Source organism: Neolamprologus brichardi, chromosome 1 (genome assembly GCF_056152115.1).
Source record: "Neolamprologus brichardi isolate AB-2024 chromosome 1, ASM5615211v1, whole genome shotgun sequence".
NCBI lineage: Eukaryota > Metazoa > Chordata > Actinopteri > Cichliformes > Cichlidae > Neolamprologus > Neolamprologus brichardi.
In genome coordinates, this window is record NC_142104.1 from 6,780,913 (window position 1) to 6,795,029 (window position 14,117).

General features: G+C 39.6%; 2 protein-coding genes across 2 annotated transcripts; one reads left to right on the forward strand and one right to left on the reverse strand.

Annotated features, from left to right (window-relative positions):
* Positions 1 to 296: 296 nt before the first annotated feature.
* On the reverse strand, positions 297 to 2,977 carry LOC118453706 (uncharacterized). The gene is made up of 3 exons (XM_087843896.1): positions 2,331 to 2,977; positions 1,887 to 2,022; positions 297 to 1,604 (listed from the first exon to the last, which is right to left on the reverse strand). The coding sequence occupies exons 1-3, from the start codon at positions 2,924 to 2,926 to the stop codon at positions 852 to 854; spliced, it is 1,485 nt and encodes a 494-aa protein (XP_087700022.1). The 5' UTR covers positions 2,927 to 2,977; the 3' UTR covers positions 297 to 851.
* A 411-nt stretch (positions 2,978 to 3,388) lies between these two features.
* pdpr (pyruvate dehydrogenase phosphatase regulatory subunit) lies at positions 3,389 to 13,755 on the forward strand. Its single transcript, XM_006779725.3, has 18 exons — positions 3,389 to 3,498; positions 4,455 to 4,731; positions 4,947 to 5,080; positions 5,477 to 5,558; positions 5,744 to 5,907; positions 6,039 to 6,160; positions 6,503 to 6,620; positions 6,919 to 7,068; positions 7,850 to 8,042; positions 8,228 to 8,352; positions 8,575 to 8,730; positions 8,847 to 8,980; positions 9,305 to 9,453; positions 9,538 to 9,650; positions 10,001 to 10,095; positions 10,228 to 10,317; positions 11,486 to 11,668; positions 12,319 to 13,755. Exons 2-18 carry the CDS (start codon positions 4,466 to 4,468, stop codon positions 12,724 to 12,726), a joined length of 2,682 nt encoding a protein of 893 aa, XP_006779788.1. The 5' UTR covers positions 3,389 to 3,498; positions 4,455 to 4,465; the 3' UTR covers positions 12,727 to 13,755.
* Positions 13,756 to 14,117: the final 362 nt, after the last annotated feature.

A 14,117-nucleotide genomic window follows, 5' to 3' on the forward strand; every position in this document is an offset into this window, starting at 1 on the left:
TGCAAATATGTGCAAATGGAATGTGGTACCCCTAAACTAAAAAAAGAGCCACGCATATTATTGGCAAGTGCAAGGACAACTGCGCATCAGTGGGATGCAGTGGTGTGACTTTGTTGTGTGGGCACAAGAGGACTACCTAGTGCAAAGAATATACATGGATACAGATGTGCACAATGCAATCGGAGAAAAGGCTGACTACTTCTTTTTTTACACATATATGCCAAGATACCTGTGTTTGGAAAAATGAAGAGTGAAAACATAGCAAAAAGGAAAACAGATCATTCAGGCTGGCTGGAACAAAATAACTGATGTTTTATTTGCAATATATTTCATGAATTATTTTTTTGTTACATGTTACTTTTATGTGAAATCAATAAACTGTTATTTAAGCAATGGCATCAATTTCATTTTTTAAAAACACACATTAAAACATTGAATTTGTGCTGAACTTATTTACATGGTAAGTATTTAAAACTCCATGCCTAGCATACTGATATACATTTAGACAATAACACAACTGAATGAAGAAAATAACAAATGGTATTTTTGATGTTACAAAAGCACAATGTCACTTATGATTTTAAAACGATTTAGTGATTTACTTTATAATTTTGTTGAATCTGAATAGTAATATAGTAGTATAATTAAATAGTATTATTAACATTCAACATTTGCAATGAATTTGAATTATTAATAACTGAAACTCAACTATCAGCACTCAAGTACTAGTTCTGGAATCAAGTATTGTCAGCTGAGAAGGAGGAAATGCAACTGTAGTGGCCTCAGCTGCAGGTCATTTTCCATAAGTTACTTGTACTGGCACTGGTGTCTTGGGAAAAATCCATCTTGTCTCACTTAACCCATTTTTTAACTAATGCTGTGTTCTGATAATTTGACAGCATACATGCTATTGCAAACAGTTGGTTGATATTGTAAACATGTGACATGGTAATGATGCTATCAAAAAGTTTGTTCTGTTTTATCCTCCTAATGACTCGCTCCACATGTACCCTGAGTCTGGCTATGGCCTGCGTCTCCTTAACCTGGTATGCTGGCATCTGCTTCTGCTTGGATAGAAAAGGTGGGCAGTACACTTTGCATTTACAACAATCGGTGATTAGGAAGCCCTTATCTACCATCACTGCCATGTCTTCAGTCAACTTCTCAGCAATGCCTGATTGTTTGAATAGTTCCTTGTCACTAACCGAACCAGCATACAGATTAGAGATGAATGTCACTGGACCATGTGGAGCTATGCCAACCAGGGCTTTCATCGTACAGTGGGATTTGTACGAAGAGTACATTTCACTTTGGAGAAGTGGTGAGGATGGTGTCTGACACCTCAGCTCTGTACAGTCAAGGATCATCTGGGTGTCTGAGAAATCTTTGAATTCCTCAGGGAGGTAAGCTTGCACTTCTTCACGTGTAAGCCAAATGCATTGAGACCCCAGTGCAGTGGCAAGAAAATCTGTCCATTTTGCAATAATGCGGCTCACTGTGGACTGGTGTATGTTAAATCGGTGTGCCAGGTCCCTCTCCTTCAAACCAACTGACAGGAAAACCAGGAAAAGAAAAAACTCGTCAATTGGCTGTAGCAGCTGCCTCTGGAAGGTGAAAACAAAAGGGAAAATGTTACTCCTTAAGCTATGAACTAGTAAAATTACGCTTTTCTTGGCTAAATGCTTTGTAATGGTTATGCATACCATACTGTACCATGGGGTAAACAATGAGGTGCTGTAGTACACAGGTGTATGTATGTAAAGGATACTGAGTCTAGCATACATACACCTGTGTATGTATGCTATTGTACATAATGTAATGTTATTGTACATAAATACAATAACATTACACCTCTAGTTCTAACTACCAACAAACCCATAACCTACCGTTGATGTGCGTGCAGGTGTCAACACTTCTTCGTTCCGATTGGCAGCTGACTTGGCTCTTGAAACCCGGATCATTTTATAGATGCAAGGCTCAATCAAAAACCAAAATGCCATCAAATGATCATAGCTTGGAAATCTATTCACAAGAGAGACATACATCGTGTCAATCATTAATTAACATTACACACATAAAAATAATGTAAACTGTGACAAATATGCTAATGGTATGCTGTATAATTGATTAAGAGTCTATTTGGTGTTGTATTTTACCTGTAGCATTAGGATATCGTTTAAATACTAAAGCATCTACATGAAACATGCAATCAGCAGAGAAAAAGTAAATATCTATTTTGTTTTCATTAAGACTGGAAAAACTTTCGAAATTTAACTGATGGTGACCTTGGTATATTTTAAACAGTTAGCTTGAATAGAACTTTTGTGTACCTGGTATAGAATCGGATGTCAGTGTCGGAGCCAGCAAAACGCTGTAACCCAAATTCTCGCTGGACACGTAACTCCTGTATTTCCTTCTTCAGAGTCTCCACGTCTTTGGACAGGTCTTCTGCAGCTGATGCAGATATGTCCAATGCAGACGGCTCAGGGACTGAGCAGTAGTCGTGATCTCTTGTAAGACTGTGCTCTTCTTGATCGTCAGGAGGAACTAGTTCAGGGCGTCGCTCCGTTCTCTCCCAAACACTACGCTGCGGTGGTTCAACTTTATAGCCATTCCACTCAAAAAGTGTTGGTACAGCACCTTTAATAAGACGCCTTCGACCACCAAGGGTTGTTGGCTCTATGAGTTGATCACTGGCAAAGTGTCTGCAGCAGACCCTGGTGTGAGAGGTAATCGTGAAATGATCCCGGCGTATGTTTACCAGCCATAGTCTTCTCAAGTCGGAATGGGTCGGAAAGCCATGAAAACTTAGTATGCCGTTAAATTTGGCTGAAGCCGAACAAAGTGGGACACAGCAATGCTCGGAATATTTCTTCTGCTGTTTTTGAAAATGTTCTGTTTTAAATACTTTCCTTTTTATACTCATTCTGAAGAGACATTAGCATAGCAACCGATAGATAAACAAACATACCGGAAACGGCCAAGCGGTAGTATTTGGAAACGGAAATACGTCACATGCCCTAGTGCAAGTAGTCCAATGGACAACAATTCAGCAACCTAACATATTTAATAAGTCACACTGCGAAATTTAGTATTAATCCCATATTGGGGAAATTAATCTGTTACAGCAGCACAAGGGGCAGGAAGAAAAGGTGAATTCGAGATAAAAAACAAAACAAAAAAACAATAAAAAACAAACAAACAATAAAAATAGAATTTATTTTTTTTTAGAAAAAATAATTTGATTCATAATAAGTAGGTTTGCAACTTTCTAGATATATCCTAAGTATTTGAGTTGGATGAGTTCAATGTTTTCGCTGATAACGGCTCCACCGCTACTGGAGCCATTCTAAAACGACGCAGACGTAATTTATTTTGAAGTGTTATACCGGAAGAGGCACCACTTAACTAACGGGAGCCTCTGAATTTGGCTTTCAGTTACACCCTAGTGACTATCCTTCTGTTGAAATATCATAATCACTGGACTTGACTAAATCGGTGAGTTTAATGTAGTTGTGAAAAATAAGTGTTATGATTAGAGAAGATTTTCTGCCTGGTTTAGCCGTCGTGTTAGCAAAAATAATAAACATTGGCTACCTTTTCGATAGCCTAAGCTGTGCTATGTGACTAACATTATCAGTAGTGCTAACTTTAGTAGTACCAACACATACCCCCCCAAATGTTAGGAACTTTGTGCGTGACTTTGGTCATCTACACGTCTGCTAGGTATCTGCCACTAATCTAAATATCACAAAAAATCACAAAGATACCGACATGCTGTTAGCTAAAGCTAGCTGTGCTGCTAAGAATACAAGTAAAGCTAAAGCAGTGCTTCAAGGCTAACAGCAGTCTTTATAATACAAGCAAGACATTTGAAGGACTGTTGTAAGTTCACCTTGCTGATTTTCCAGGCCCTATTCAAAGTGTTTGATGTTGCATTTACTTTCGATTATGTCTGGTTAAGCTAAATGTAGCAACTTAAGTTTAGGAACAACAGTGCATCTTTGTAACCTTATGGAAACTAGCGACTTCCAGTGTTGACAATTTAATCTGGCTTATAGTAGACACTTTCAAAGGCCCTGACATAGCAACTTTAGAACGCAAACTAATCCATGCTGTTAGCAGAAAAGGTCAGCAGTACTGTCAGAGATGTATAGATTGTGGTGTAGTAATAATTTTATTAGTATCTACCTAGCCAAATTAAAATGAAACTGACATTGACACAACCCTATCTACAGCAAATATCAAATTATTTCAGATTAAAAAAATACAGCAACTTAAAATAATACAAGAGGTCTATATCACACCCTGCACACTGTAGAAAACGGACCATATGTTATTGAAATTATATCAGGATATTTGTAAAGTTAGGGTCATTGTTGCTGTATTCACTGTGGTACTGTCCTCTATTTAAGGTTATAGAGTAACTTTAGATCCCGTGTTTCTTGTTGCAGAAAGCACAGCTATGTCCAGCTGTGTGCGGAGCTCCAGGGCTCTGCCCCCTGTTATGCTCCCCCGGCTGCGGCTGCTTCACCAGACGGGGTATAGATTGGTAGGCAGGGGTCTCTGGACTTCCCCTCGGTGTTTGACTGTCAGTGGGGACTCCCAGCTGCTTCCATTGCCCAGGCAGGCCCGGGTTGTCATCTGTGGAGGAGGTATTGTGGGAACATCAGTGGCCTACCACCTGGCTAGACTGGGCTGGACTGATATTGTACTACTTGAGCAGGGCAGGTGAGTGTTTCAGCTCAACAAATTACAGATAAGCCATTGTGTTTGTTGGCTTAAAATTAGCATGAAGAGAGAGATGTTCTTTATGTTATTGACTCAGACCACTGATATTATATGAGAGTAGGGATAGCTTTAACATTAGGAGGTGATAGTGGAAAGAAATGTTAGATTTGATATTGTTATGTTAATACTTTCTTGGCCATTATTATCCTAACCAGACTTGGTGCAGGAACAACAAGACTATGTGCTGGTATTGTCAGCGTGGCCAAGCCCATTTCCATCGAGTGTCAAATGGCCAACTACTCCAGTAGTCTTTACCAGCAGCTGGAGGAGGAGACGGGGGTTAAAACAGGTGGGATGATTTACAGAATTTGGTTTTTGTCATATTTAACTTTTTAAATTTTTTATTCTTAGAAGGGTTTGCTGTTTCCCCATTTTACTATTGGTGCTGATAGTTAACAGTTCCCACATGCACATCACCACATATTTTTTAAAATGTTAATTATTAATTTAGATTATAGAACAGTTTTGCATTTGTATCTTCCCAGATTATAACTTCTAAAGCATAAAACAGACAAGGGAGCAAATTGTGACATACTGCCTTCTGTCTCAATGCATTTAGAAACATTTCAGATATTTTTTGTTGAAGTCCGAGATATCATTTGATGTGCACCAGCAATAAACAAGCTGCAAAGCTAGAATACTAATTATAGACTGCGTCATATGTGGTGTGTGGTATGTGTTGCAGGTTATGTGAAGACAGGGTCTTTGTGTCTGGCTCAAAATCAGGATCGCTTCATTTCTCTTAAGCGCCTCGCATCAAGGCTGAAGTAAGTCCTGTAGTTAGTATTTAGGCCACAGCTATGTGGATTAAGCTGTAAAGCTCTAGTAGCTTTGTGAGGACAAGCTTTTGGGGACTCACAAGGTTTTGTTTGAAATAATAGTGCCAGCTGATTGTCCCTTTTCACTGATTTAAAAACATAAATGACTTTTGACCCTTTCACTTCATTCACAGGGTAATGGGAATCAATTGTAATATTATTAAACCTAAAGAGGTGGCCAAACTCCACCCCCTTGTTAACATTCATGACCTGGTAGGCGCACTCCACCTTCCTGAAGATGCTGTCGTGTCTCCACCAGATGTTAACCATGCCCTTGCCGTGGCTTCAGCTGGACAAGGTAACACAAACTTGCAGTTTGGTTTGGTAGACCATAAATCGTGTATTCTGCTGTTGCTGGCCCACCCTATAATTGTAACTTCCTCTTTTGTCCTTCGTTTCCTCTTTTTTTCCCTCTTTCTTCTCCTTCAGGGGTTCAGATCATGGAGCGAACCAGTGTTCAGCAGGTTCTGGTAGAGAAGGGATGTGTAACAGCTGTAGAGACTGACCGTGGTTCCATTAAATGTGAATATTTTGTCAGCTGTGCTGGACAGGTAGATTGTTTTATGGGAGATGCATTAATAAGACTGAAACTATGAGAAATGGAATCTGTGACAAAAAAACCCCTCTGTAAACATTTTGGAATTACTTTTGTTTCTGTGGAAATTCAGTGTCATGCTTGGTCAAAAATATGTAAGCAGGACAGGCAGCAATTTTTTTCTTCTCCTTCATAATAATAATAATAATAATAATAATAATAATAATTTAATTCTATTTCATAATCTTTTTTATCTCTGAAACTAGTTGAAGCAGTTGTTTCCTATGGTGACTATAAGTATCTTGTTTCTACACATTGTTCTAATTGTATTTGGTTGCTCTGACTGTTTCTGCTCCAGTGGGCTTATGAGCTGGGCCAGGCTAGTGAGACGAAGGTGTCAGTTCCCCTCCATGGATGTGAACACTTCTACCTCCTCACCAAACCTCTCCAGGAGCCACTTCCACCCAAGACACCAGGTCTCACATATTAAAAAGCTAGGAAGTAACCTTTGCAGTAGACACTATTGAATTTTAAAGTCCAATTTGTGTCTGTTTTTTGGCAAATTAATTAACTAATTGCAATTTATATCAGATCGACAATTACGTCTAGTCCTTTTTTTTAGTCCCATAGTAAAAAGAAAAAACTAGGGCACAGGCTGTACCTTTTTACTTAGCCAAATAATGTGCTTAGCAATATGCAATATGGTAATGCCTGCTGAAAGGCTAAAAACAAGTCCAGCCAGGAGATGTTTCTAACTATGTGTCTCTTTGCTAGTGGTGATTGATATGGATGGCAGGATATATGCACGGCCGTGGCAGGGAGGCCTTCTGTCAGGAGGCTTTGAGAAAAACCCCAAACCCATCTTCACTGAGGGTCGCAACCAGCTGGAGATCCAGAACATGCAGGAGGACTGGGATCACTTTGGTAAAAAAGAAAAAAAAGTATTAATGTTGTATTTTTATTCATTAAAAATTGTTCCAAAAATAAATAACCCCAGCTTTAGGAACATGGCTTATCGACCTATGTTGAATGTCAGGTTCTAGTAACAGCTGTATCTACCACTTTCATGTAGATTGCTGTTACTAGAACCTCTGTTTAAGGCTACCTTAAATGATTTTGACCTACCCCTCTGTACACATGTAAAAATACACCTGACTGTTTGTCTTGGCCTTAAACCAGTAATGTGAGATTTCTCATACCAGGCTGCCATAAAACGTTTATTATAGCAGCACACATCACCAAACCAGTCTGTGATCGACCGCTCTGAAGCCCTGTTATTTTTCCATTTATTTTATCTTATAAGTGTAGGGGTTGAAAAGGCTGCTGAAAGAATCCATCACAATATATAATGTTAGAATGTTCTGTATTTTATGAATGTATATTATATTAATGTATTGTAATAGATATTGTTAGAACTGCAATTCATTTGATTATTTTGTTAATCCATTTTTAAAATTTTTAAAAATATGTAATCTTAATGGGTTGCAGCTGGAACCTTTAGACTCTTAGATGATTTATGGTGAGAGGTGGTTCAGGGTTTTTCAGTAATTGTGCAACAATAGAGGTGGGCAAAAGAACAAGAAGCAGCACTGTAATATTTCTTGGTTATGGTGTGGTTGGTTGTTTAAGTTAATTAGAGTAAACTGTATTAAATTATCATCTGCATTTGCTACATTTTAGAGCACTTTTTGTTTTCTGCCTTCAGAGCCGATACTCAGTGCCCTGCTGAGGAGAATGCCCAGTCTCGAGTCAGCTGAGATCCATCAGCTGGTCAACTGTCCGGAGTCCTTCACACCTGATATGCGCTGTCTGATGGGTGAGACCCCAGGTGTGTCTGGGTACTATGTGCTGGCAGGGATGAACTCCTCAGGCCTGGCCTTTGCTGGAGGAGCTGGAAAGTAAGAACAAATATATATATATAGTGTATCTGTTAAGACTAGACGTAAGCACATGATCAATATTGGGTCACCTGAAATAATTCAGCCATGGTTTATCAGTTGCAGCGATCAAGACTGTGTTGTGGACGTGCTTTTTTTGCATTACAAGAAGGGATAAATGGCCTGTTGTGTGGTTTGGTATCCAGGTACCTGGCAGAGTGGATGACCTATGGCTACCCCACCGCCAATGTCTGGCCACTGGACATCAAACGCTTTGGCAACCTGCAGAGCAGCCGAACCTTCCTGAGACACAGAGTGATGGAAGTCATGCGTGAGTAGTGAGCCTTGTTGGGTGTTTGGTTCATGCTTTTAAGTAGACAAAAGCTGTATAGTCAACTGAACCTTGGTGTACTGTTTAAATAATTAATTTCTGCTGTTGCTTTAGTTAAATTATTATAAATCCTATAGGTGTTGGATATTTATTATAATGTGCAGTATATTCTAATTCTTGCTCTGCTATCTCTCCTTCTAATATTTGTGTGTCGATGTTCAGCCCTGCTGTATGAGCTGAAGGTTCCCCGGTGGGACTTCCAGACCGGACGCCAGCTGAGGACCAGTCCTCTGTACGACCGCCTGGACACTCAGGGGGCTCGGTGGATGGAGAAACATGGCTTTGAAAGGCCCAAGTACTTTGTTCCTCCAGGAAAAGGTTTGTCCCAGTGAGAAGCAGTGGTACTTGGACTGCAAATGATTTTGACGGATTTTAAGGCAGTTTTGTCTAATGAATGAAATTACTTGGTTGAATTGGACTGTTTCTCTCTGTAGATCTGCTGTCCCTGGACCAGAGTAAGACTTTTTATAAGCCAGACTGGTTTGACATAGTTGGAGCAGAAGTGAAATGCTGCAAAGAGGCCGTCTGTGTCATCGACATGTCCTCCTTCACCAAATTCGAACTGACTGTGAGTCATGAATCACTTTGGAAAACTTAGAATTAGAACCGGGTTACAGAGAGGGGAAAAACTGCTGCTGTGCTACTTACTGTTGTCTATGTGGTCACACGCAGTTAGCATATGATATTTATCAGTGTTATGTACATATGTTTGTACTAGCTACTCGAAATTTTTTGTTGTTGTTGTTTTTTTTTCTTTAAATTATGCAGATCTTTGTCAGCTGGGAAAAACCTGTGCAGTTACTCTTTCCTTTTTAAATAAATCAATTTTAATTAATGCATTTAGCTTTAAAAGTATTCAGGTTAAATCCTCTGCTCTGTCCTGATGGCTCAGTCAACAGGTGACCAAGCCTTGGAACTGCTGCAACATCTCTGTGCCAATGACCTGGATGTTCCCGTTGGACACATTGTCCACACCGGCATGCTGAATGAGAGAGGTGGCTATGAGAACGACTGCAGTGTGGTCCGCATCAGCAAGAACAGGTTTGAAACATCTGTGCAGTGGCACTGTAGATACTAGTACATGACAGATTTTTAAAATTGCTTACTTTCTCATTTGCTGTCCAGCTTCTTCATCATCTCTCCGACGGACCAGCAGGTCCACTGTTGGTCCTGGATAAAGAAGCACATGCCTAATGACCCACACCTCCACCTAGAGGATGTCAGCTGGAAGTACACTGGTACGCATGCAGCAACTGGGGTTTCTGCTCTGATATCGCCATCTAGTGCTCATATAACATTTAAAAGGCGAAACAATGCAAAAAGTCAAAACAATCCACTGTCGACTTGTAACCCAGTTATTTAAATAACCTTAAAAATCAGACACCAGAGGGATGAAGTCTGTGGAGGGATGGCATTAATTACATGTCTGAAAGTAGATCTTGTGTATTTTTAATGCAGTCATCTTAATTGTGTAAAATGTGAGCAACAGTTGTACCAGATTCTGTTTTTGCACGTGTAATATAACATCAGATGTGGGCTTTGTTAACCAGAAAGTCTCTTAAGTGTTTATAACTCTTATTCTTCTCAGCTTTAAATCTGATTGGACCTCGAGCTATGGATGTTCTTGCTGAACTGTCATATGTTTCCATGACACCTGACCATTTCCCCTCCATGTTCTGTAAGGTAGGGAAAGCTAGATACAGCAAAGCTGATGGCTTGTTTTTTTTTTTTTTTAAATGACCTTTTCATCAGTCTGTCTCTTCACCCTGCCAAGAGGAGTAAACTGACCATGTTTATGTGCATGTGTGTTTACAGGAGATGAGTGTGGGCTATGCCAACGGGATCAGAGTCATGAGCATGACTCACACTGGGGAACCAGGTTTCATGCTCTACATCCCCATTGAGGTGCAATCCTACACACACACAGATATTTAATAGATACCTCGTCACAGGATGGTTGATAAAATGACAACAACCCATGAGTATGTTACATGAGTTGTTATTATTATATATATATATATATATATATATATATATATATATATATATATATATATATATATATATATATATATTACAATTAAGCACACAACTCCCTGATATTCTTCAACATTTAGTCTTTCTATAACTTGGGTTTTATCTTGAAATGCCAAAGATGGAAATAAGTATTGTTTTGCTATTGTTGTTTTCCAAAGTGTGGGTGACAACAAATGATTTACAAAAAACACTTCTTTTTTTTTTTTTTTTTTTTTTTTTACTTTCACAGGAAATTAGTTAAGCATAGCCATGGGATTAAAAAAATGAAACATTATTCACAATTTTCTGACAATATCTTTTGATTCTGATCTTTTTCTTGTAATACATCATTACTGGGAAAGAACTGAAAAACACTTTATTAGGTGATAGAAGTAAAAGTGTATTAATAAAGAATCAACCTTAGACTGTGAGAAGATAAGGATGAATGAAAAACTCAAACAACCAAGGGTTTAACTTGTCCTTTTATGAGGATCAGAGTTGTGGCTGAAGGTTTTGGTGGACCAGAGAAGATTTTCAAATTTCAAAATGGATGATTGCAGTGTAAAGTTCAGGAATGGCTGAAAGAGGAGCTTTTTTTTTTTAATACTACAACGATCATTTAAAAGCAGAAAAATGGTGTAAGGATGGATAAAACATTTATTACACAATTATACTGTCAAATTATGTCCAATTAAAGTCCCAAGAGAATCAAAGTGTCCTTAGCTGCCTTGACTTGGTTGTTATAAAATAAAAGTATCTTCACAGGACAAACCTCCGGAGAAAAATCCTAGAAAATATCCAGTTTCTTGTAGCAATTTAGGAAAGAGTCACCAGGACTCTAGGACTTAAAATTGTGATAATTCAGTGTCACACATGTGTTGTTGTGTTTTTATTGTTAATGGTTAAAAGTGATATGATTTTTGCATGGCTTATTCTGTCTGATTACTGAGAACCTGGCATGTATGATGGTGTTTAAAAATCAAAAAACACTCTCACATTTCAGTGTACCGGAAATGCCACATAGAGTATAAGACACCTGTTCCTCTGCTCTCCACAGTACGCACTGCACGTGTACAACGAGGTGATGTCAGTGGGTCAGAAGTACGGGATCCGTAACGCAGGGTACTACGCACTGCGAAGTCTACGCATAGAGAAATTCTTCGCCTTCTGGGGTCAGGACCTCGACGCCTTCACCACCCCGCTGGAGTGTGGACGAGAGTTCAGGGTCAAGTTTGACAAGGTCTGTTGACAGTTTTAAACGTATAATATCTAGACTTTGTTTTTCTTTGTACATCAAACTGCCTCATCCTAATAGACTGATCAGTTAGTCAGCTACATTTTTACTTTGCCAATATGATAGAAATGCATAAGATGCTTTATTTGACTCTACTTATTAAGTTTCAAACTTTCCCTCTTTTGCTTTAAAATGGTTGAAAGATGAGAGATGAAGAGTAGAATAATTAAAGCACTCAACATCTTGGTGGAGTCTTTGTCATGATGCAGCAGGGAATTTGTCACCGGGCTGCACCTGCAGGCACAACAGGTGGCACTTTAAAGTAGCAGGTGTAAAGTTTACTGTCTGTCTCATTTTGAAAGGGTGGAACATCAGGTGAGCTGTCTGCTGCTTAGAGCAGTGTCAGCGCGGTGCTGATTAAAGGCATCTACAGTTTAACGCTGGTTTCACAGACTGTTTTAAGTTTTATAGTGTTGTTAAAAAAAAAGGTGGGTGACTTTAAAACATGGTGGTCTTATGCTACTCCAGCAGAGCTGCACATAGCAGGGCCATTGTGTTGTTTACTCAAGTTGATCTTCACTAATTTAGTGAAGGTTCTTAGGGCCTAATTTTCTCTATTTATCCTCATCTTCTTCACGCCTTTTTCTCTCCGTCAGGACACAGATTTCATCGGCCGTGAGGCATTGCTTCAGCAGCGTCAGGACGGTGTGACACGACGGTTTGTCATGCTGGTTCTGGAGGACCATGACACCGAGCTCGACTTGTGGCCGTGGTGGGGTGAGCCCGTCTATCGTAACGATCAACTAGCGGGGACGACCACCAGCAGCGCCTACAGCTACACCCTGGAGCGCCATGTTTGCCTGGGCTTTGTGTCTCCACCCCTTGGCCCCGAGGGGCTCCCTACAGCCATCACTCCTGACTTCATCAACCGCGGGGACTACGAGGTGGACATTGCTGGTCAGCGCTATCCGGCCAAAGCCAAGCTCTACCCGTTCAGCTCCCTCTTCACCCAACAAAAGCGCCGCAAGGATGACATGGAGCTCAGCAACCTGCAGGGGAAGTGATGCAGAGTAACGCAAAACTTTCCTGTGACACTCCTCCACCAAATCCACTCCTGCTCTTACCTTGCAGTGCCAACCTTTCTTTCCTTTTGTCTCCTAATGAGAGGGCTTTATGCACAATCACTCCTCGTAACTCTAATATTTAATCTCCTTGTTGCATCTCCCTCTTTCAAAGTGCAATATTTAATACTCTCCAGATGCTTTTGCTGCATTAAATACAAAGCTCTTGTCTCATCAAATTCTGCCGTTGTTTCTCAGCCCTGCCCAGCTTCACTCTTAAACACAGTCTCATGGCTGACTGAGACACTCTCTGGTTAAGTGCCTTTGTTAAGGCAACATCAGCAGAAGATGCTGAAGACTTTTTCCAATTTGTTCTCTGTAACCTATTCACAAGGAATTTGACCGACAATCTTCTCCAGTACTGTTGTAAACGTCCCACTCTGCAGATGGCTACAGTCCATGTAGTTGTTGATTCTATTGTCACTTTACAAACCATATATTTGCTGCTGTAAAGATATGAGTGATGTGATGTAAAGAGTGGCTTAATTCGGACACTTTACAACTTTGTCAGCATTACACCTGACAAAGAAGGAAATGGTATTTTCCTGAATAGAGGAAAGCCCTGGGAAGCATAAAAAATCCTGGGCTAATCATTAGTCTTTTGGCCATTACTAAACTTCCACTCCCGTTAAAAGGATTCCCAGGATTTCCCAGAATTCCTTCATTTCCCTTGAAAGTGTCATTGTCATCAGTTGTGAGCTTATTTTGCGGTGTGTGTGGAACCTGTTGTAATGTACTTTCAATCTGTTATTTATGTTGTGTCGTTATGAAGCATTGTTGCACTCTTCGATGTTTATGCTTAGTTTTGCTGAATGTGTGGCTGGTGAGAGAAGCCAAGATGGGACAGGAACTCTGCGACTGGAGTCTACAATATCTAATATCTTACATTTGTGGTTTGACTTTTGCCTGGTTCAGAGTTTAGATGTTTGTGTAAAGAAACTGCGACTCAAAATAAATTGTATTTTTGTATAACTAGTGTGTACAAAATCTCTATTTTCAGTCATGCTTTTTAAAAATATGATTTATAATTAAATATTTGATTTCTAAATCTGACCTTCTGATTGAGACATAATTTCAGATGTTTTTCCAAAACCGTATTTCTTTCTTTCTTTTGTTACTCAGAACTATAAAGCACCACGTCCAGGGCTAATAGGGATTTAGTTTGTCATTCAGTGATACTTCAGCTGTAGTGTTGATTGTAAAAAGGAAAGCAAAGCATTTATGGACTCACCTTTAGTACAGCGTGGCATTTATTATGTAAATTATTGTCTCTTGTAGGGTAAAACAGAAAGCAAGGTAGGGTATGCTTTAGAGTGGGCCTAACTGACACGTCA